At 34.4% G+C, this 24526-nt stretch overlaps 2 protein-coding genes across 2 annotated transcripts; one reads left to right on the top strand and one right to left on the bottom strand.

Moving 5' to 3' along the window:
* Positions 1–3316: 3316 nt before the first annotated feature.
* On the bottom strand, positions 3317–11535 carry LOC117123460 (gamma-glutamylcyclotransferase-like). Its single transcript, XM_033269377.1, has 4 exons — positions 11386–11535; positions 8299–8530; positions 6726–6871; positions 3317–3581 (listed from the first exon to the last, which is right to left on the bottom strand). The coding sequence occupies exons 2-4, from the start codon at positions 8524–8526 to the stop codon at positions 3317–3319; spliced, it is 639 nt and encodes a 212-aa protein (XP_033125268.1). The 5' UTR covers positions 8527–8530; positions 11386–11535.
* LOC117123459 lies at positions 9409–24318 on the top strand. The gene is made up of 20 exons (XM_033269375.1): positions 9409–9420; positions 12685–12762; positions 13241–13391; positions 13783–14040; positions 14247–14447; positions 14536–15009; positions 15122–15217; positions 15326–16815; positions 16953–17193; positions 17468–17569; positions 18038–18236; positions 18422–18618; positions 18746–18863; positions 19003–19099; positions 19307–19427; positions 19825–19927; positions 20176–20314; positions 20478–20602; positions 21040–21276; positions 21604–24318. The coding sequence occupies exons 1-20, from the start codon at positions 9409–9411 to the stop codon at positions 22010–22012; spliced, it is 4848 nt and encodes a 1615-aa protein (XP_033125266.1). The 3' UTR covers positions 22013–24318.
* The last annotated feature ends 208 nt before the right edge of the window (positions 24319–24526 follow it).

Raw genomic sequence — 24526 nt, 5'->3', positions numbered from 1 at the left:
TATATTAGGAATCGATTAAAAAATACACAATAGATAATTTTGCTATAATTGGTTTTTATTTACTGCTTCGTAAAATTTAAATATATGATCTTAAACTTTAAAAGAAAGAAATCCGGGAGTGTTAAACAAGTTTCCCAAACCGGGATTCGAGCCTGGGACCTTCTGCTGTCTATGCAGACGCCTTAACCATTTTGACCATTTCTTTGTTGTTACATCTGATTAGAAGTAACTGATATTTGATACTTGATACTCTTTTGGATGCGTAGCCGAACAGCGACAGCTCTCCATTCACTGCAATTAAGAGATGACAGGCATCAATATGATACACTCTTACCTTAAGCTCATCTGCAGCACTTATAGACGTCCATGACATGATATGACGTACTTCACGAGATCAAACCAATAACTGTTCGCCAAACCCCACCTCTTCGATATTGTTGCTCGGGTCCCAAATTAAACGACAGTGTAAACACACGTGAACACGTGTGTTTGTGTGACTTGTGCGTGTAATCCTGGCAGATTGGTCAGATATTAAGATTGGTTGGCACTCTGGAAAAGTCCATTGCAATACTTTTTGACTAATATGTTCCAAGACTCACTTCTAAAAGAATTGAAATTTGTCTCTCTCACTGCCCCGTTTATTCCATATACAACTGAATATTTAATAAACTTTATTTGTCATATATATATATATATATATATATATATATATACATACATATACATATATATTATATATACAAAATAATATATCATACACATATTATGTATATATATTATATATATACAAATATAGGCATATATATATGCCTATATGTGTGTATATATAATATATATACGTATATATATATATATGTATATATGATATATATATATACATATTTATGCTAGAATAAAGTGTATAACATCATAATCATAACAATCATAGTAACGATAGTCATAAAATCGTCATAACCATATCATCATTGTAATTTTCTTGTAAGTTTATGTGGGTATTAGCACTTGGTGAATCATAAGAGGTCTATCCCTCTGCCTTTTATACACTTCATTCTAGCATAATTCACATTTAATGCTATAAAATGATGTTAATCAAGGCTAATTTAAACATTATCGGTATTCTCATGATCCTTCGGGACCATAATGAAAGAATTAGCCGGAAAACGACTAGGTGAAAAATAGGCCAATTTTGGAAGAAAAAAAACGCAAAGGATATAGCTCATGTTTTTGTCGAAATTGGACGATTTTCTGATTACTTCTTGTTCTGTTGAACTAACATGGAACACAAAAACACTATCCATGTTTGGAAATTGCCACTTAAAACCTACATAACCTACAATAAAATGTAATTTTGGTGAAAAAAAAGACTAGGAGGTGAAAAATTTATTAATATTTTATAATATATAAGAAATATATATTACTGTATATAATAATTGTTAAATAGTATTTATTATATATTATGAATATAATATTATATAATGCTGAGACTGAATCGCTAATAAACAGATAAGGACACAGAAATGCAGATGTGCAATTGCTATGAATTTATTCAAGAAACACAATATAATGTATACAATTATATTTAAAATTATAATACACTTCAGATGTACTGTATTTATTAATTTTTATAGAATATACAATTTATTCATCACTGTATATGAACACAAACTGTACAAAATATACATGTACAATATTTGTTAAATCAATAACGTAACAAGAATTAACTCAAATATTTTAAAATCAACTGACATTGAACTACACTATTTAAACCAATTAAATATTAGATACATACACTATTGCATTATGCAGGTAGGTAGATTTATCTTATTACAAACTTAACCATGATTAGAATAGTAAAGAGTAAAATGGTTTAATGCAACATACAATCAAATTCTAAAGCAAAACATAAAATTATTAAAACGAGTAAATGCGTCTTTAAGCTGTTGGTGACACTAAACCAATGAGAGGCTCATATCTATCAACCACTGGCCGTGGCAGACCAAGGACTGGAAAAAGGGGGTGCTCGTCTCCAAGAGCAGCCAAAATAAATCACTTATCAAATTTGAATTCATTTAGGTAAAGTACTAAAATGGCTAAACATCTGAAGACCCCACAATAGGTAAGAAAACACCCCAAAATCTTCATTTTATATTTTATGTATGTATTTTAAATTAAATTACCATCTTAAATATTATAAAACAATTTTCCACCACAAGCTAATAACCATGCTTAACATAGCCTATTTTGATTGGTTGATAAGTTGCACATACATAGGATGTAATAACTATAAACAAACCACTTAATCAGATGATGAGTTTTGAATTAAATTTGCAATCAAATACAGCTGCTTTCCTACTTTGTATTGCTCAGTTTACACATCAATGAAATAAACAATATGTATTATGAAATACAAAAATATTCCTTTCTTGTTCAGTAGTACATTTATCAATTACCAGAGAGAATTATACTCAAGTTAAATTTCTAAATTGAAAGCATTTGGATTTATTTACATCATTAGGAAAAATATTTATAAAATTACAATTTTAAAAAGACACCACTAAAATACAAGCCATATCAGGATTAAAATTAGTTGATAAAAAATTAAACACTGAAAATTCAAAATTGATGCTCTAAAAAGCATCATTATGAGGATTAGGGACTTGTGAGCAAAATTAATACAAGATTTGAACCCAGGACTTTGGGATTGAATGGCAAGGTATCAATCCAAGTATTGGACCCACAATCCTATAATTGCGGCAAGCACCGCAAATCAGGTGCCTAAAAACTTGCTACACTGTTTCTTCGGCATTCATTAACACATTTACTGCCAGACCTTTTTTTAGGTTCCTTCCCGTGTGCCTAAACAAGTTCACATGTACAAAACATACTTTTTTAAAATTTTATATAGTCATATATCATCAAAATGGTGTGTCTTATAAATTGGCAGGAAATATTAGGGTTAACTAGTGCAAGCAAGTGTACTGCTGACAACATAACACAACAAACATATATGTGTTATTTGTACGTTATCGTCTAGGTGCATCTTCCCCGAATTACCAGCTGTTAAGTTTGTGGTTCTACTATGTAAAGAAGTAATAAACGCTAGAATTTTACCCCGACTTTAACGTGTATCGTTCCTAGCGCCCTCAGCAACACCCTGTGGGATGAGTTTATCATCAACTTGGTCTCCTCATACACCCGAACATTGCCTTGGTAATTATTATGAACAACTTCACTCAAAAATAGGATGTAATCCCGAGGGAATCCCTCCTTCTTAGCACCCATTGTGATCACTTCAATATCTGTCTCTTATACACATCTAGATGTGTATAAGAGACAGGTTCATAACCTCTAGATATATTTCAGTTGTTTCCTTAGAGCCATTGTCCTCAATTGATTTCAAAAATGTGATGTACTCCGGGGGTAACTGGTTCTGCACGGCGCCCCTGATAATAACATCCAAGTAATTTGGGTGTGGTGGAACATGGGAACACATGTCCTGCATCACGTACGTTCGACACGTTAAAATTTCTCCAGTGTTCACTTTGGTATTGACTTCAATTCCATCATAATTTGATTCTTGTCTGAAAAATTCAATAAATAAAATTTAAAACTTCTTTATCGTATTACTACATTACTCACAGGTTTGGTGATAAAGCACTACAACATTTGGACAGAAGTAAAGATGGAATCTAATTGAAATAAATCAACCAATTGTTGAATATTTGTAGAGTGCCAGACTCCACCACAAGTAATAAAGTGTGAAGAAATAATTGATAAAAATGGCGGGATTGTCTGGTGAAATATGGTACTTAAAACCTGTTTGGAGTTTTTAAATTGGACAGAAACATTTGGAATAAGCATGTGAAGGCATCAGCACAACCTGGAGGTCGATGGAGGTCAGGTTGGTAGGTGTAGTTTGCCTGGGAAAGCAACAGCAAGAGAGTGAAGCATTCTGGAATAGATTCCTAATTATCAATTCACTCAACCATATAAACATATTATGTGCAGTTCACAAAATGCAAGGCAATGCGATCAGGCAACTAACGGACAAAATTAATGGAAAGCCCTCAGAAAACTAACACTCTGGAGTTTGCGGGCAGGTTAGAGGATAGTGAGTTAGACAAACAACACATCACAGTAGCGGATCCAGAAATACAAAATAGAGGTGGGGGGAGGGGAATTCAAAATAGAGGGGGTTTAGACTACCTCAGCCTTAACTAGATTTAAAATTTATAATTATGGCACTGCTAGATGGCCGGAATGGTACTCTCAGATCTGAATTTGATTATTTTTCCTTTCTTTCTCCGTTTCCCTTTTTTTTTTTGTTTTTTGAAAAAGGGGGGGGGGGGGGGGGAAGGGGAGCCGTGCTGGCTTTTCCCCACCTCACCCTTGAATCCGCTACTGCATCATTTGTTGACCTAAAAAAAACATGTAAGCAGAAGCAAGATGATGGGTGACCTAATATATAATGATTGTTGAAATAAATATAATATAATCAATATATATTGTTAAATATAATATTAATAATAATCAATAAAGCAAACATGTATAAAGTGCCAATTATTTTACTTTATTGAACATTTTAATATTGTAAATTACTACAATGCATTATGATAATGCTTTTATTGTATCTTGCTATTGCCTGGAGTTGTTTTTGTTTTAAATATTTCACTCAATGCCATTTTAGTGTATATTTTTATATATATGGAACAAAAGCTTTTTATAAAATTTTAATGGCCCGAAAATATACTCACTGCTATTTCCATATTGGAAAAATAAAAATGAATCTGAATCTATTATTATACTAAAATATAAAAAGATGCTGTTGAATGTTAAAAAGGAGCCATTTTAGGCCTTGCATTAAAGATATCAACTGATGTTGAGTTATCACTAGCTCAAAATTAATGTTCTACGATAATGCAATATATTGTCACAGTACACAAAGGCTAAAAAAAAACAAAACAGTGAGCCACAAAAACATAGACCAAAATGTCAGCGCAGATGCACAAAAGCGTAAGCCACAAAGCGTTGACACAAAACTTGTGGACCTCAACATTTCCAACCACAGCATCAAAGACCATAATAGCACAGACCAGTAAATTATGAGCCCACGTCAACGTTGAAAACAATTTCACAGACCACAAAATCGTGGATCAAAATATCCAACTACAACTTGGTACCTTCCTTCCGTACGCATTCTAAGTGATTATGCATCTCCTAGTTTTCTTTTCACAGTTTTCTAAGTCCTTTATCATCAACTTGGTCTCCTCATACACCCGAACATTGCCTTGGTAATTATTATGAACAACTTCACCCAAAAATAGGATGTAGTCCCGAGGGAATCCCTCCTTCTTAGCACCCATTGTGATCACTTCAATATACTGAGGGGATGGTTTCAGAGGAATACATCTCTCCAGGTAATAGGTATACACTGGTAGGCCTTCTCCATGGGGGGTAATGACAGCCGTTTCAAAACGTAGGTAAATGCGCAGGTGAACTCCAAGCTGACTGTATGTAAATGTTATGTACAAAGTATGAAGAAAAATTATTAATAATGATGATTACAAAAAGTTTACTATTATGATAACAGTCCCTATAATACTCTAAGAAACTAAAAAGTTGATAAAGTGATCAGAGAAAAATACCTACGACATGTGAACAGAAGTCTTATTGATAATTGAAATAACAACAGTCTTATTATTACACCTTAGACCAAACTTTCTTTATACCTTGTTTAGCGAACTCGCCGCCCGCCAATAACATGATTTTGATTATTTTTGGCAAATTTTTGAACCCGCCGCAACAACAAAAAAAGAAAAATTTTGCTTTATTTTCATTATACCTGCTGCTGCCTTGAAATCTTAAATTTCTTCTCAATAATATATAAAGTTAAAGCATTTAAACATGCCATAACAACACTGTTTACATTCAACAATAACATTTTATTTTTATATTTGCCTCTGACTGGATGTTTTTGGGCAAAAAAACATTTTCTATATAGGAAACAAAATTTTTTTTTTTTTTCGCGTAACAAGGTATAAAAAAGTCTCGCCTTACGGTTACCTTGTATTATCAGAGAGGACTTTATATACTATTGTAGTTAAAAAAGATATGGGAAATGATGATTCAAAGCTACTAAATATTTTTTGCATATAGTATTATTATTATTATATTAGTAAATCCTTGCCAAGCCACAGGTTCATATAGGCTGGAACTTTGTACCTCCAGTTTCAACAAAATCCATAAGATAAAATAATTAACTTAAATATAAATCAATGAACTATGTTATTTATGTACAGGTCACTGACATATTTAACCATATTATTCTAATCGTATTCTGTGCAGAGTTAACAATGGTAAGCAATAACTATGGTACCCCCTCCCTCAATTTTAAATGAACCCTGCTCATATTTACATCAACAATACTCCAAGATATTATGTTAGTGGGCCTCATAGAAAATGCCAAGGACTGGAATGTTAGCATAAAGTATTGTTTAAAGTTTGAACAGAATGCATGAGAAGTGCAGTACATAGAGGCAAATAGAAATCTGTGGCCAGCGAATTGCTGAGAGATGTCACAGTAAACATAAATATTGTGAATTTTAATGTCTGGCATTTACCACAGCTTTTATGGGGTTTTTTTTTATGGTAGTCAGATTAAAATATATCAATATCTATTTAAAAATTCTGTATCCTACTAGGTAATGAAAACTTATCATTCTTACAGATCAAGTGTTTGTAGATGACGCCTGTTAAGTTTCCAAACAACACCCCAGACGTGATCCCCTGGTGAATGCTCAATGGTAGCCACACCTCCTTTCCATGCCGAACTTTTCCATGCCCTTTGCTGCCCAAACACTAATTTATAATCCTGGGGAAAAAGTTAAAATATCATATAGTTACTTGATTATTCAAATCAAATTCTTAATTTTATTTAACTCAAGTAGGAGACTGATAGGTAACAGGAACAGGTCCCTGAACAACATATAACTATTGAAGAATAAATAGCATAAAATTAATAATAATACTGTGAAGTGGATAGAGGGCTTAACAATATGCGCTATATAAGTCTACCATTATTATTACCGTAAAACCTTGAATTGAAACAAAATAAAAAATGTTAACACGCTTGGTTTATACAGTAGCTTAGGTGATTTAATGCCGGTTAATACATGAAACAGATTGATGTCACAGTGGCCTTACTTATGTTTTATAGTACTAATTCCCAAAATTTACAGCATTCGTTTTGCCCCACTCTATACTTTGCAAAAGTAGCCTCGAAAAGAAGCCCATCCGAAGTTTAGAAAAACAAAGAAGCCCAGAGCTTCAATTGGAGTTTTCATGTATGTTTAGCCACCACTAAGCTATAGTGAAACATGGAGTCAACTGACCCATTCAATATTGTTATTGTCAATTTTCTTGAATTATCATTGAAGATCATAAGAGCGTAAACCCTTCTTCATGCATAATTCATGATTGGTCTTGCTTTGATGAGAATAATCAATATTGTTACTTATTGTAAATAGTTCCAATCAATATCTACAGTTATCAGTTCAGAAACCATAGAATTCAATGTTGAAAATTTAAGAAAAAAATGAAAACAAATACACTACAAAAATTAGCAATACTCTGACTTAGGTTTCAGTAAAGGTACAATACACTCGCCACTGAGGAAGGTCTAGTGTTGTCTGAAAGCCCTGGCTGCTAGTTCTGGCTGGTTTTAGCTGTTGCTTAAGCTATCATTCCTCCGGGGTTCTTCATCTTCCGTATGCAGAGTTGGATGAGCCGTTTCAAATCTTCTATGATGTGGATAACAAAAGGAGTCGTGTTGATTTCTACAATGGTATGGTAGCAATCAGGTTTTAACAAAATTCTAAAGAAAACAACAAAAAAATGCATTGCACTGCTAATGTATAATTATGCCTTTGGAACAATTAATATTAATTGTTGATTTTAGTTATTTATTTTCTGTATTGTATTTATTATTATTGATAAATATATTATTTACTATATTTACTATTTTTAATATAATTTATATATATATATTTATATAATATATAAATATATATTTTATATATATAAATATTTATAAATATATACATATATGTATATATATATATATATATATATACAATGTAGATAAATAATTTTATATATATAAGTACAGTATATATAAAAATATAACAAATTGTTGAAAATTATTGAAATTGGGTGAGTTTTTAATTAAAAAATACTTAAATTTTATTAATTTTTAATGCAAATTTAAATAATATTCCTTTTAAAAAACATACACATTACCTCAAGTTTTGCTATTGTTAAGAATGTTGCTGACGGATTCTTGAGTAGAAGCCTCTCCCTTAGTAGATTGCTGCCGTAGCTAAAATACAAAAAAAATCCCTTACGAAAAGGTCGGAAATCTTCCTCGTAAGACTTTTGCTGCATCGATTTTTCTGAGGCTTCATCACTTTCGGACACTTGCAGCTCAAAAACCGGGCCTTCTGCCTCTGGATGCTCACCTGATTCCATTTCGCTATAAACAAAATTAATAAAAGTACCGTATATTAATGACTACAAGCAATGCCACATCATACAGGGCATATCTCTGGAATACTGTACCCAGAATTAGTTTTCCTCTAAGACCCAGAGAGCCTAGATGACTTGGTTGGGCACAGGGAAGTGCTCTTGTGATTGTCAGGGGTTGAAGGTCTCATCATCATTACAAAGGTTGTAGGTGCTGGGAGAAGCTTTGTTCAATTGTAAAAGAGATTTCGGACAAACCATAAAAACTCCATGATTTCCCACTAACTCTACTCAGTTTATTTCCACTGCAATTCAAAAACAAAGAATGTGTTGAGCAGTATTTCAGCTTAGGCAAGGCTTTTTTATACCTTGTTTAGCAAACCTGTCGCATGCCAATAATGATGAATTTGGAAAAAAAATATTTATAGTTTTGGTCAATTAGCGCACTGGTCGCCACGTAAAAAATGGAAATTTCAGAAAAAAAAAAGTTTTATTTTTATTACACCTGTTGTTGTACTTGTATATATATTTCTTACTAATTATATAAATTTAAAGCACTAATTAAACCATCCCATTACTACACTGTTTACATTTAACAATAAAATTTTATTTTTATTTCTCCTTCGTCTGGATGTTTTTGGCAAAACCATTTGCTAAATAAGAAAACAAAATTCTTTTTTTTCCTGCGCTCTTTTGACGATCTTTAAAAAAATAAGTTTGCAAAAAAAATATAAAAAAAGTCTGGCCTTACAAAGTACAAGTTATCAAATCACTTTGTGGCTTTGACTAAATAAGCTCTACTCACTTATCTATTCAATAAATGCTGCGCCACCTCCCCAGAAAAATTATGGATCCACCCCCCTGACTCCTCTTCACACAGGAGTATTAATGGCTAGCCAGGTGATATGAATGATTTGTAATGAAATTGAACATTGCTTAATTACACTCATGACTAGGAGTACTCCTCAGGGATTGGAAATTGCATGCTCTGCATGATGGATTTTGTATCCAATGAAAAAGTGCATTCAACCAAAATGTGTATTACCATCAACAATATAGCTCAGTATCCTTCAGTGCATTCTGACAAGTTTTAAACCAATCGGAATTGCTAAATTCCATGAGTTACCGTGGAAGCGAAGAATTAACTGCAAAAATCCAATAAATGCAATATCTACACTACCACCAACATAAAAACACAGGCAAATTAGCCCCTCTGGGGAAGCTATTACAGTATAAAGAAGTCAATTGATATTACCACGTTAAATTACCACGGTTATATAGGACAAATGATAGTGCCAGTAGGACTGCAAACCTAATACATACGATACGGCACATTGAAGATACTTTCACTTAGTATTTTATCAAATGAATTCCTATAATTAATAACAATACCATAAATATTATTATAAGTCAACCATGATGTCACCACTGCAACTTTCAATGTTTTTTCTTATCTGCAACCATGCACTAATTTTTCATTATTGCATGGTTCGCTTGATCTTTTTTAGGTTTGTTTGAAAAACCCCAATTCATATCGCACACCATGACCCTATCTCACCCTATCAATTAATAAAAACTGATAAGGGAGGGAGGTTTTTTTTTTTTGCTAACCGTTTTTTTTTCTTGCTAACCCCGCCCCGATTTTACCGATGTTCACAAGCAAATTAAAAGTCATAAGAATGGAATCAAATTTATATTTAAAAAATATGTTTTGTTGTATCAGTAAACATATCTACAAGAAATTCTGAGCTTTTCAAGTGAAAAAAGATTAAGAAACGGCCGTTTGAAATAAAAATATATGTTGATTGAAAAAAAAAAAAAATATCTGAATTTCCCCAAAAGTGATGAGCGAGGGGGTGATAAACTAATAATATTTTTTATGGGGCCTTATATTATTTTTTAGTATAACTATTTTTATTATTTATTTTTATATTATCCGAATTATATATTCTATAATTATTATATTATTATTATTATTATATTTATTGTTATTATCATTTTAGTATTATTATTATAATTATTAATATCATATTGTATATACTGTAGGCCTAATAATTATTCTTTTTACTTATTTTTTATATTATCTGAATTATTACTAGTCCCATTAATTATTTTTTAGAAGAATCTTAACATACCTTTATTAAAATAATGTATATTTGGATGAATATAAAGCAAAACAAAATACATGGATTTATTCAGGTATATTTAATTCAAACTGGCTACATACAAAGTTTTTTTTTTAATTCACGATGGAAAAGTGAATGGAGGCCTGCTGTTTTTAAATTTTAGGCTGGCTGCCCCAGGAGGGTTTTTTTTTTTGTTTCTTGTTTTTTGTTTAAAATAAATCTAACAATTTGGAATTAAACAGTTGCACTACTGTAATTATTTCTGGTAAATAATTTTTTGGGAAACTGTTTATTTCAGATTCGCAACAGCCAATGTTTTCGATGAACATAGCACCTGACAGTAATAGTCAACTATTCATTTCACAAAACTCTTTTAACCTGCCTTCTTGAATAACCGAGTTGGTTTGGGGACGAGTTGGTTTTGGGCCGAAGTGTCCTCTGGGGTCGAGATGGTTTTGGTCCGAGTTGGTTTGGGCCGATTTAGTTTTGGGCCGAAGTGACCAGCATTCTACTAGACACAGTACTGTAGTGATACTCCTCTGCATTTACCGGTACTACTACATTTACTACCCACCACGTAGCCCCTGCCTAGGCCTATTGAATCGCTGGTTTGCCTGTGGTGGATTCTCTTGGAATAGGCCAATACTAATAGGCACATATGTAATTTAGAATCAGATTCCAAAATTATTTGTGAAGCATAGCTACCATTTACTAGGCTTAGAAGACTTTCAATACTTACATCAATCCTCCTGCAGAAAATGTAAAAGGTGTCCCGTCGTACCGTACAGCTCATCAGTACAGTACAGTACGTTGTTGTGCGTTGTTGATCAACCAATGAGGGACTTCCCCTATAAGGAGTTTTAGGTCCACGTTGGAAAAAAGAGGCGTGGTTACGTGCTTGCTTCTCTCCACATTAGTCTACTGTAACTTGGGCGAGGTCACCAGGGATCGGATATGTTTTCATACATCACATAATGAAAACAAAACTGGAATTTTAAAACCTGGTAATTAATTTTTAATGTACTGTACGTTGATAACGATGAACAATCTGATATACTGTAACCTAGCTCATATTTCACATTGGTGGTGTAGGCACCAAGGCGCTACCGTAGGCCCCAGGGGTATATCCAGGATTTTTTCTGGGTGGGTCGTGATCACAATTTTTTGGACCTTTTCACAATGAAATAATAGCAAGATGTGATTCAAATGTCAATAAAAAATGTTTTAAATAGAAATTGCTGCCGAATTGACACAGACTAAGGACGTTCATTCCTTGGTGAAACACATTATAGGCACTGATACCTATGAGCAGTTTAAAGTCTAATTTAATAAATGAGTACTAATCCTGGTACCTCATCAATGATTTTTCACAAAATGTCTTTGGAAAAAATGTGAACCTTTGAAATTTTAGGGGGATCGTACGACCTTTCCGAACGCCCCCCCCCCCTGCATATACCCATGGGCCCTACAGCTTTAATTGGGTTTGATTTTAATTGATGTATTTATTTATTTCAACGAAATTGTACAACAGTAACAAACACAAAACAAGTCGTGGTGCGGCCAGATGCATCAATATGCCTAAGTATTACAATAAATAATTTAGATATACAACCCCCCCCCCCACACCTACATTTCCTACATTCCCGGTACTACAAACATTTAAACGATTTGTTTAAATGAGTTAACTACATTTAGATAACTGATTTTACATTTTCATATTTCATAATTTTACCAATTGGACCTATAGATAGGCCTATTCGTCAAGTTTAGAGTGCACTCTAACAATTATTACAAACATAGGCCTACTGTGAAAAACAACTAAATTATTTGCTTTTATTTGCACACTGTTTTGATAACAGTATTCAGACTCGGAGACTTCTCAATGCCTGTCTCTTATACACATCTAGATATGGTTTCGATATATATATAGGCCTATGCATTATGCCTATATTATACTAAGGGCTATATATTGAATGCTGTATTGCTTATGGAATAAAACCATTTTTTTCTCAATCTTTACTTGCACATTTTTTTAAAGATCTTTGCGCAACGATTATTATATCGTTTTTCTGAACATGTCTTTGAGCTTGATCCGCCATTGAAACGCACTAAATACGTAAGTTAAATATTACTGTTATCAATCTTCTGCAACTTTCGTCTGTCATCATAATATTATTGTTTATCCGGAATGAAACCAGGTCTAATTGTATTTCGGATCTCTTGAACAAAAAAGTTATGTAACATAAAACAGGTTATGACAATCAAAATTGAACTTAACTGAGCTACTGTAGTTAAAATATACAGAAATTTATATTTATATACAGGATATATTAATCTTCATTGTGGTGAAGTTGCAATTATTATGTCACCAGAGCACGAGTGCCTGTTAACGTGTATTAATAGGTGTTTTCGCCGCACGACGTTAACCTTAACTTTAACATTAGTAAACAACATGCAGCGCGATAGCTACGGAAAATCCTGAAATTAACGTACTCCGCAACGCAAGATGAATAAATTATGACGTCATCCGTTAACGTTAAGGTTAACGTCATGCGGCGAAAACAGCCTATTGTAATAACGATGTGTATTTATAGCGTTTGGATCGAGTGAAGTTAATGAGATGGGTACGGACACACCGCGCCCCCTTATTCTTCAAGACAGACCTATACCTGGAGTATATTCTATGCAAACATGTGCTAAAGACACAGTTATACCAGCCTTGCACACACGGGGTTGAGTACTATGGTAAGTTACATTAATTGTATTTATGGAGATGATTTTTAGGTTAGCCAATTGTTCAATATAAATGAGTTCACAGTGTGATGTTGTCCCATACGTCCCAATGTAAATGCCAGACTCTCACCAATCTCACCCCCGACAAAGCAGAAGTCACAGTGATTTACTCTAATTAATTATCACAATATTTATTACCTACTTAAATCTATGAGATATTCTAAAGGTTGGAGGAGAATTAACAAGTAACGAAAATGATTGAATTTTATGTATCTTTTAGAAATTAGAAAACTTTTCCTGTTTTGCCGACGCTCTGAAAGACATGGCTTAGCTTATATAATAAATTATAATAAAACTGTTATCCATAGAGTAAAGAAATTAATCAATCTTTTTTTGCAATAAGGTTTAAAGGACAAGACTCTGGACCGAAGACTCTTGAACAAATGTTTGAACAAAGTTTCAGGAATGCGTCGCTTTCGGACATTTTTAGTCGGCACAGCAGGAGAACGAGGCTATGAATTCTGGATTGATGCCGAACGCTTTCGGAAGACTGCAAAGGATGACAAGGAGCGGAGTCGTGAAATATTTCGGGAAATATCCGCAAAATATTACAAAAATGGCGGAGTATTGGAACTTTGTGATGAATGGAAGCCTCTTCCAGGTAGGATTTGTCCAATCCAAATTTTGAAAAATATAAAACAATTTGGACAAGCTCTTGACTTGTATCCATCAATAATATATTAAATTTACTTAAACATTAGAGTTCATTACTTGTATACATTAAAAGCAGGTTTTTCATTCAGAATTTTATCCAACTCTTATAAGCCTAAACAATGATGCAAAATTTTTGTCAATTTCTGTATTTAGAGATGAAGAATCGACAACGTGATAGATCGTCTGATGGTGTTAGCTGCACTGAGCTAGCATCTGAATCTGATGATAATTCTCATAGTTCAATACTAAACGCATTTACCGTCGTGCAGGGCTTTATCCTAAAATCTCTACAGAATTACTGGGTTCCACGATTTCTTATCAGATGCAAATCTACTTGGGTGAAAAATCAAAAAGGTAGGCCAATGACTCTATCAAGTTGTTCAAAGCATAATATGTCCATACAATTTTAGCTTTGAGTTGACAGTTTTTATTTACGTTGTAGTGGACATAGATACCGTTTACCAGCCCGATTGCTGTGTAATTCACGTGAGAAGCCTATCTGAGCTAAATGTCGAAAGTGAAGAAGGAAAGAAGCACGAGGACCTGCCAGAGAACATCAAGTTAGCACGTTCCGCCCGCAAAACGCACCTCAAAAAACAAAGCGTCAACAACCTACTCTCAATGTTTACATCCTCAAGCATCCGACGTTCCGAACTGGCAGCCATGTTGAAATTAGAAGATACAGGAGAAATTACAGCATCTACAAATGTCAATAAAGATCAGTATGAAGAGAATGAATGGAATACGGGTGATGGGTTTCCACTGCCAACGATATCTGAAGAAAATATTGAAGAGATCGAACCAACCCCTCCACCGTCAGAAGACGAATCTTCTCAAAACCTCTCCGACGAGTGTCTTGATGATGACACCTCAGATACAGCAGTAAAACACATAGAATTAGACGTTACCCATAAAGGTGGGTGGAATTAGTACCGTTCGATTACCAAACCCATGTAGATCCATAGTAGTGTGCATTACATTCTTTAATAACAAAAGTTTAGCATTTCAATACGTTTTTTTTTGTTCAGAGGAAAGAGCACCAGTTTTAGAAATTTATCAAAACCGTAAGCCAAAATCTATTGATCCCACATCAGATACTGTAGTAAAGCACGTTGGAAATGAAGGTGGGTGAATAGAATATTACTTTTCGATTCACACAGAGGCCAAAGTAGAACCGTATTACAGTAGTAAATAGTGAGTATTACATTCTTGTATTAACAAATAAACTGTGTTTTCGATGTTGTTTTCAGAGGATAGAGTACCTCTATTAGAGATTTCTCAAAGCAATAAAGAAACACATGAAGATCAAGAGAGTCATGTGAAATCTAGCGAAACTTATGATGATACAAAAGTTGACGTTGCCGACAAGGAAGATGCTGAAAAAAAAATTGATAACGAAATATTCAATCAGTATCACGAACGGTTTAAAAAGATGGCCCAGCGCAGACGACAGAGCTTCGCTGCTCCTGAGTTGATAGACAATGCAAGTTCATCCAGCATGCGTCGACTTTCATCATCCGGCGTATCTGCATCGTTGAGAAGAATGTCAACGGGTTCTTTTACATCAGAAAAAACAGAAGTTACGGCACCAAAGGCAGCTCTAGTGCCAAAGAAGAAGAGGTATAAACCACAGAAAAAACACCGAGCTCAGTCTGTCGAGTTCAGACTCGGAGACTTCTCAATGCTTATGCAATCTTTGACAACCAATGATTCTAGCGTTACAACAGCCGAGGAGCCCCCCGATGCTGCTAACACAGGAAGGAGAAATAAAATAAAGAAACCTATTGTTGATCCTTCCCTTGAAGATGCGCTGAAGCTTGGTCTACCTCAACTTCAGGCAGACATTCTGGCTCTTCAGAAATTTAAGGAAGATGGCTCGAAGAAAAAGAAGAAACTAAAAAAGAATGGAGGTGAAAGTAATGAAACGTCTACAAAAGGAGGTAGAAATTCAGATTACAATACGTCTGGAGGCAGGAAAAAATCATCGGGACGCAGAGGAAGCGTGCTGGAGCCCTTGACGAAAGCCAATTTGACTCGTTTGGAGCAACTTGCCGCCAAATCCAATAGATCTACTTCCTCCAAAAATATTAGGAAAGGTGAGAAGCATAAGTTGCCCGAGATTAGTTTGAATACCAGTAGTTCAATATCGACAGACAGTATTAAGCGAACACATGAGAACCAACCTGATTTAGAAGATACCGTGGTTTGTGCGTTACCTAGTCTGACAAGTAAATCTGAATTGAGCGCATTTCCCCGATTCTCTGTAACTGAACCATATTACGTCAATTGGAACTTGAGAAAAATTGTTAGCAAGAATGTTAAGTTGAGCATAATCGATACAATATTTTCCGACAGTCTCGCTGGAGGACCATTTGAAAACTTTCTACGTCGTAACGGTCAACAACAAAATGTCAACTTCCTAAATTTCTGGCAGAAATCAGAAGAATTTCTGAGCACAACTGTTTGCCGTTGTGATATTAGAGGACGTAAAGTTCGGTACCTAATAGCAATGGATATTAAGACGGCGTACCTGGCAACTTCAAGCATCAAGCGCATACAACTTGGAAACCAATTAATTCAAAGATTGTCGGAATACCTTACACTGGATAGTTATGTTGCAGACGAACTTGTGCGATACGTGCAAGGCCTAGTGTGCGAAAAGTTGAAGGAGGCGCTGCTATTGTTTCGAAAATACGACAGAGAAGATTTTCTTAACCGAACGGTATAGTTGGCTTGCTAGGCTTTATTATCTAAATTATGTAAAACAATTAGTGTAGGCATAATGCTGCAAATCAAATAATAAATTTATTTGCTCATAATCTGTGATCACTATCAGAGATTGTATTGTTTTGTTTACAGACAAGGAAGAAGGCCGATCGGTTTTGGATGAAGAGAAATGAACAGGAGACGTCAGTTTTTTCCTCAAGCATAACCAGTCTACAACAACCACTTCAAAAAGATGCCATAGCGACAAAGGCTACTGATGCCATATCTGCGTCATCAAAGACAGACGACGACAATTTAGGTTTCTCTGATTCACTTGCTCCTCGTAGAATGATTAAAGCCTTTAATCTCGCCAAGGGTTTTTTGCAACACACTAGTAAGTTTTTAGATATTGGGGTGGTTTTGAGTGACTTTTAGCATCTTTTCCCGTAATTCATTAGTACCATATTGTTGTTTGCGTGTCAATAATGACGTATTCTTTTGTAGAACATTATATCCCAGCGTCTTGCTTTTAACGAGTTTATTTTATTACTTTAATTTTCAAAGAACACGAAAGTATGATGTTTTTAAGTATTGTGGCAACACTGCTTTTGCTTTCAAAATGTTCGATATAAATTATAAATAATTCTGTAAGGCGATTGTTTGTATAGGAAATTTTGAAGAAGACAGTATGGCCAACTTGTCCGATCCTGACAGTGAGAGTGACGATGAAGGCAGTTTAAAACCCAAAAAGATCAAAGTTATTCGCAAACGTAAGTTTTATTAGAAAAAAGCCCATCTGCCGTATCCCTGACGTAGTTAGGTGATGTCAGGGCAACATTTACATCATCATAAAACCCTGTCCATACTTTCAAATATTATTTGACAAAAACGTGTGACTTGCCTAAATATGGTCATGATGACATCACCTCATCATGACTATATACACGGCCATACAACAGTTTTTTGTCCAAGGAAATTTCATAATCTGGACAGAGCCTTAATATAATACCCATCATCAACGTTCGATGTATTGTAGTTCCTACATGGAAATATGTTTTCGTCAGCTTCTTAGCTCAATATACAACATTTGTAACAGTAATATAAACATACTACAAAATGTAAGGTAAGTCAATTTATACATAGTTGTAAAGAGAAATATGGTTATGAATTTGGTTATTGTATAGAAATATATTATCCTCATCGTCATATTTGATGCCCTTCGTTGTATTTGTCTTTAGGAAAACAAGAAGTGAAATTTATTGACGAGATAGGAACAATGGAATATAAAGGTGAAAGTCAAAAAGAACCAATAGTTCGCCGTGTAAGCATACAGAGAGGTCTTAGATCGGAATCTAGAGACATGTTGAAGGCTAGCCAGTCTACATTCAAAACCATTAAAAAGAACGGAAAGAATATCCAAAGACCACCCCAACCTAAGTAAGATTTATGGAGATTTTGCATTTTGCTGTGTCAATTTGTGATTTTTTTTACAATATTTCTAACATAAGCCACGTGCACGTAAAATTAGAACGCAGTGTCGTACGACATTTAAAAAATGTACACGTCGTCATCCGAAACTTGAAGACGGTATTAATAACATGATCTTAATTTTGTTAATGCAGATCTTTTAACGAAATCCTTCGGGACAGTTCCCAGCTCGAGTTCTTCAAACGATTCCTCGCCCGTGAGAAGAGCGACACACCTTTACTATTCTGGCAGGCCGTAGAGAACATGAAATCTAGTTGTAAAGATGCGAAATCACGACAGATTAAGACAAACCAGATTGTACGGAAATTTTTCAATAAATCAACTGCGAACGGTAACTAAATTTGCATATGCTTTAATACAGAACTATAAATTATTGTTTGTTCTATCGTAACCATGTATTCAATAACAAATTATTTGAAAAAAAGAAAAGCAGCAATTTGTTTCCATTATTGTTTTAGGTGCAGCATTACAGTGTAACGCTGAAATAATAGAGGACATCCCGTATCTCGACAAGGTGACGCCTCAAATGATTATGTCAGCCCAGGTGTGTGTCGCTAAAAGCATCGAGGAAAATTGGTGAGCACTATTCAAAGTTCGCTTAGGCCTCCAAATACTTGAAGTATACTTCATTTTATCTGTTATTGTCTAATAAGATTAACAAAATTGTAAAAAAAAATAACAAAATAAATCACTCGAAACCAAACGAATTTTCTAGGTTTGAACTATACAAAGACTCGTTCCCGGACGAAGAAATTGTTACGTCCGACGATTCGGCATTTACAACAAGAGCAATGGAGCCTGGACAGAAGACTGTAAGCAACATTAAAAGACATGCATCATAACCATCCCCCCCACCCCACCCCATATCATCATCATTGTCAACATCGAGTCCTCATCGTCTTCATCATCACGCTGAAACTTAGTAAATATAGAACACTGAATGTTTTCAATTTTCCAAAATGTCACTTCAGTTACTGCAATTCGTTGTATGTTGACGTTATTTCTGTTTGCTTTGTCAGAAAGCCTTGTGGGGAATGTTCATCAGTAACGTCGTAAGTTTTAGGCGAGGATTAATGAATCCATTAATGCTGGAATTATTTGAGAAGTTTGTGCTGAAAGAAGTTCACAAAGAACTTGAAAGTAAGAACATTTGATTCACTTATTGGATGACGTCATCATCAATTTTATTCTGCACTGTAACACCATGTCAATAGTCACATGGTATAGTGAAAACCCTGATTTAAATATTAATACTTCCAAATAATATGTAACAAAGGTACCGTAAAATGCTAGGGTTAAAAAGGTAAACTAACAACTTATTTTACAGGTAATTTACTATATTAAAATTTTACTAATGATACAATAGTTCTAAAAAGCAATAACATTGGCAAGATTTAAACTTACATTCTCAAAGAACAAGAAAGTAAAACTAGTCCTCCAAATTATGGGCCAATGGATGTGTTAGATATCTTCGAGTATGAAGGCATATACATTTTGGTTTAACACAAGTTTAAGTAATTTGTTTCTATATTTTCAGAGCAAAGGCAAACGGGTATCCAATCAAAGCGTGTAATATGTAACAAAGTTGTGATTGTTGAGCGCATTCAGAACGATCTTAGATTCTTTGCAGAGGTAGAAAGGTGAGACGAAGTAAGAGTATGAAAGTTTCGCACCATAAGCAAAAAACGGTCGATCTAGGTGGAGATGGATTTGTTGGCCGACAAATGCATGTCCACCTTGAGTTCTGTATGAGAGGGTTCATTGTATTAGCAACATAAATATCATGGTCATAGTTGCTCGGTCCGAATGCTAGGTTACCAATTGATAATTTTTTACACTTACACGTACATATACAGTATTTCATTTCAATATTGTTTGATGTTCATAGGTATAAACAATTAGCCGACAGTGCTGCAAAAGCGGCTGCGCAAGGAACCTACAACATCGACGACGAAGAGTTTGTTCAACTGAAGGCACGTGCGATAATAAACAGCTACATTGATTCCCAAGTACCTCCGAAGTTACAAGTGAGTTTAAGTTGACTTTTATTTCTGAACGGAACGATTCGCACATAATTACATATTATGCTCTCTCCATCATTGCGTTCGTAGCAATCACTGACAAATTCGTTAACCTATGCCATTGTGGAAGCAAATACAATTTTTCTTGGACTTTGAAAATGAATTACAGATCAACATTACCCAAGAACTAGCGGATCAGATTGTGGACACCGCAAATAATGGTTTGATAGAGCGAGGGCTGTTCCACGAAGCCACACTTTCAATATTTGCAGTTATCCTTTACTGCTGGAAAAAGTGAGTTAAATAATAACCTATTGAATATTTTACTTTGTAGGTGATTTTCACTTGGCGGGCATTGAGCTCATGATGCTATCCATATGAAGTTCAACGATTTTCTAAATACTTTTAATAGCCACAGTGCTGGTAAAATGCTGAGCTAAGAATCCGTCTTTTTATTATACTTGCCGAAACCCTCGATTCCCGATTGGTTAATGCATGGGTAGCTACTGCGTACCTCATGGAGAAAATAGCTGATTTTGAATAAGTTGTTATAACTGCCTCCCATTAACAATAAGTTGTTAGTGGCATGCAGCCGTATATCGGTGCAAAATAAAAATTATTTACATTACACAACCATGGAGAAAGAAATGACACAACATGTAAAATAGATCCTAATTATTAATTTACATAGTGTACAACATTTGCATCATTATTTCCGTAATTTTTTTAAGGTTTTGCAGAGAACGATGCACTCCAGGACGTATGCACTCACATGTATCATCATCCACTACACCTGAAGCTGTTAAAACTAAAATTAAACGAAAGAAATCACCATTAAAGTACAAGAATGGACAGTACATATTGAAAGAAGTTATTGGGCCATCAAGTAAGACCATTTTTAACGTTTCATCACGATCCTCTGTTTCATCTATTTGTGTCATGTGCCGCGTAAAGCCTGGGTTTCTTTAAAATCGCTACACTGTCGCTAGTGATTTCAGTGCAATCGTTGTAGTGCGTAGCAGCTGAGTCCCCGACGCAATCGGGAAGGATCCCCGATTCGACCGACCAATCAGCATCAACGAAAGCTGTTGTCGATAGCGTGTAGCGATTGTATGGAAACCAAGCTTAAAGCCGGTTTTCCACTAGACGAATTTATTCGCGCGAATGGAAAGCGTCGTCTCATGCGCATGCGCATTCACATTTCTATCGGAGTTTTTGCTAGCGAAAAAATGCGCAACCAATCAGAACTCAGAAAGCGAACCGACGCTTTGATTCGCACGAATAAATTCGCCCAGTGGAAAACCAGCTCATGGCCTCCTTATACTTTGCACTGCTGTCTATATTTTGTATCTTTTACTCCTACTTTTCCGTGTACCGCCTGTCTGTCCTATAATACTCTTATTTTACAATGCTATTTTAGTGGACGAACCGCCGAGGATAACATTTACTCTACAACACGGTTTGCAACTGATCTTGCCGCCAAAACCAAAGGTTGAAGTAAACGAAAAGTACCGTAACATGATGCGTAAGCTCTACAAATCCAGTGAATTTGACAGTACAAACGAGAGTATGTTGCTGATAAATGCCATGCAAAATACACAAGGGATAAGCCCTAGAATACATCGTCGACTTAGTCAGTTTAGTCAGTCTATTCGACAGCATCTACAATTCGCCCATCAGTTTATGCCAGTTAACAGCACGTGACAAAAATGATAAAATTGTTTACATTATGTGTGTATTGATATTCGAAAATATATTCTTTGTATGAAAATGATGAGATGCTAAGAACGATGTTAAGTAAAACAAGGTAGTCAACCAGTCTGTAGTCAATGACCATTTGTTTCATTATTTATATATTCACATCAAAATTGTAAAATTATTATCACTAGTTGATGAAGTCTGTTCTGAATACTGAATGATGTTTTATGGGCGATTCTATTAGTTTCTTTTATGCTCGAAAGGTTAACTTTCTAGTTTTATTTCGAATTTCTTTCTGTGTACAGTACTTTTTTTTTTTTCAAGAGATGACCATTGAATATACTACAACATAAAAAAATTCCTTTAGCATAACATATTTATTAAACATACAAAACTCAGGTGATGCTAAACTAAGGTGTCAACTTATGACAACAATACTATAAATCTGAACAAGGATGATGCTTATAATATACTGCATCAGGTTGCTATGCAGGTGTCCCACAATGCAGATTGACTTCCCCCATGCAAGCTCAAGGGCAAGGTCTAATGCCACCATGAAGCTGTCATGCAGGCCTACTCCCACCACGCAGGCCCACTGCTACCTATGTAAGTCCACTTGTCACCATGCAGGTTCACCTATTATGCAGCCTCTCTGCTGCTATGCAGGCCTGCCAATTGCATATCTGGGCTGATGGGGAAGATCATAATGTGGGAAGGGGTCGATGATTAGGTGTGGGGCACTAGCTTGCAAAATAATGTAATTTTAGGTGATTACTTGAGTGTGATTTTTTTGGGGGACAAATATTTTTTGGAGGGGTGTGCATATTTATACACAAATTATGTGAAGGGCTATTCTTAAAGACTTGCAAGTGACCTATCAGTGCAATGACTATTTTCAACAAAAATCAATGTACATCTATTTTTAACCTAATCCATAAAACCAAACTAGCTTATCATTTTATTTACTCGATATTCAACGTTCCAAGTTCTTCTAAATCTTGCATAAATCAATGTTGGAAGATTAAGTACCAGTATTACACATAAACAGTGACCTTTCAACTTGAAATAGAAAGCTATTAAGCGATAACATGTACTGCCTAACCAATCATAAAATTGAGTGGGATTGTAAACAATGCATCACAAAATATTGCAACTAAACCGCAAAAGCTAAATTTTAATGTCATTGAAACAAAGATCAGCTGTGACAAGCAGAATACAACACTTGCAAGATAATTTTCATAACCTATGTAAATATTCAATAAATCTATTATTACACTATTAACAGCTACACCAATTTGTATCCCTGACAGACTATTCTTACAATAATCTCATTTCTCACAGTCACCTGTTAGAAAAATAATTTTTAAAACTATGAAATAAATCTTTATATATAATTAAAGGTGTTATTGTTTGCAGCATGCGATTTTATAACATACATCTTCGCACAAACTACAAAAATGGCTTCACATATACCTATCTTACATATTGCTATACAAAAAGATGGCATTTCCCATCATGCACTGCATATCCCTTCATGCAATGCACCCACCAATTAATATTATGAAAAAAAAAACACTTAACTAGAACAGCATAATTTACAAGTCGCGTATAAAACCTAGATATCTTCTAATCTACTACTTTGCATTTCAAGACAATATGGCACATTGCTAATGCATAGCCTGATACAGCACCATGTTCTCTAACCATAGCTTTTAAAATACACAACAGTTGAACTTGCCTAAGTCAAATCCAAAATGCCATTGAAAAATTGTTTGACTTAATTAAAATTTGACTCACAGATTGTTAATTTATTGAAAACACAACAATTTGGCATGTAAAATAAGTTCGACTTAGAAATTATTAGAGTTAGGCAAACAAGTTTAACTGTACCTCTTGTAACCACTAAAATCAGGTTTTTGTGAGCTTTTTAAAGAAAATCAGGGTACCTTTCAGATAGGACATTAAGGGGTTGGGCCTATGTTCACAACTGTTCTGTGCTCAAAGTATACGGACCAATTAATTTCAGTTCAAGAGTAAATGCAAGTACTGTGGTTCTCAAAAGGGATTGTTGCTTACATATAAAGGTTTGCTATACATTTTCTATTGGTAATCCTTCACCCAGGTGCCTAAATATATGAATCTGAATACATTAACACAATCTTTTTGTTCAACGATTGAGAATTTCTTACAATAAAAACAGAAAAGTGTAGGTCAACTTACATGTTGAGATTAATGTTGCTCTTGCAACAATAAAAAAAGCACACTAAATATTTACAGAGATAAAAAAAACTAAAGTAGAAAACCTACAAGAAATATATATATATATATATATATATATGCATATATATATATTTATTTATTTTTTATAGAGCACATAACAAAAAGAAGTACAGTACTGTATTTACATATAAAATTTAAAAAAAAACCTAAAAGGAAAACGTTTGGCAACTGAGTTGGCAAATAGTATTAAATAAACCAACAGTAGAATTACAACTGTTGCAACCAGTAGCAGTGAAAGGA

The sequence above is a fragment of the Anneissia japonica genome, unplaced genomic scaffold, assembly GCF_011630105.1.
Source record: "Anneissia japonica isolate Jap-2015-1 unplaced genomic scaffold, ASM1163010v1 scaffold287717_len1600092_cov198, whole genome shotgun sequence".
Lineage (NCBI taxonomy): Eukaryota > Metazoa > Echinodermata > Crinoidea > Comatulida > Comatulidae > Anneissia > Anneissia japonica.
The sequence above is the reverse complement of the archived record's forward strand: the minus strand, read 5'-3'. Positions and strand labels throughout refer to the sequence as shown.

Coding starts and splice junctions, on each gene's coding strand:
- LOC117123460 (XM_033269377.1), bottom strand. CDS start 8,526: ATGGAATCAGGTGAGCATCCAGAGGCAGAAGGCCCGGTTTTTGAGCTG. Junction 6,872..8,298: donor TAACAATAGCAAAACTTGAG/GTAATGTGTATG, acceptor CTTTTTCCCCAG/GATTATAAATTAGTGTTTGG. Junction 3,582..6,725: donor CATCTACAAACACTTGATCT/GTAAGAATGATA, acceptor TGAATTTTTCAG/ACAAGAATCAAATTATGATG.
- LOC117123459 (XM_033269375.1), top strand. Junction 12,763..13,240: donor CATTGAAACGCACTAAATAC/GTAAGTTAAATA, acceptor GTGTATTTATAG/CGTTTGGATCGAGTGAAGTT. Junction 18,864..19,002: donor AAAAGCATCGAGGAAAATTG/GTGAGCACTATT, acceptor CGAATTTTCTAG/GTTTGAACTATACAAAGACT.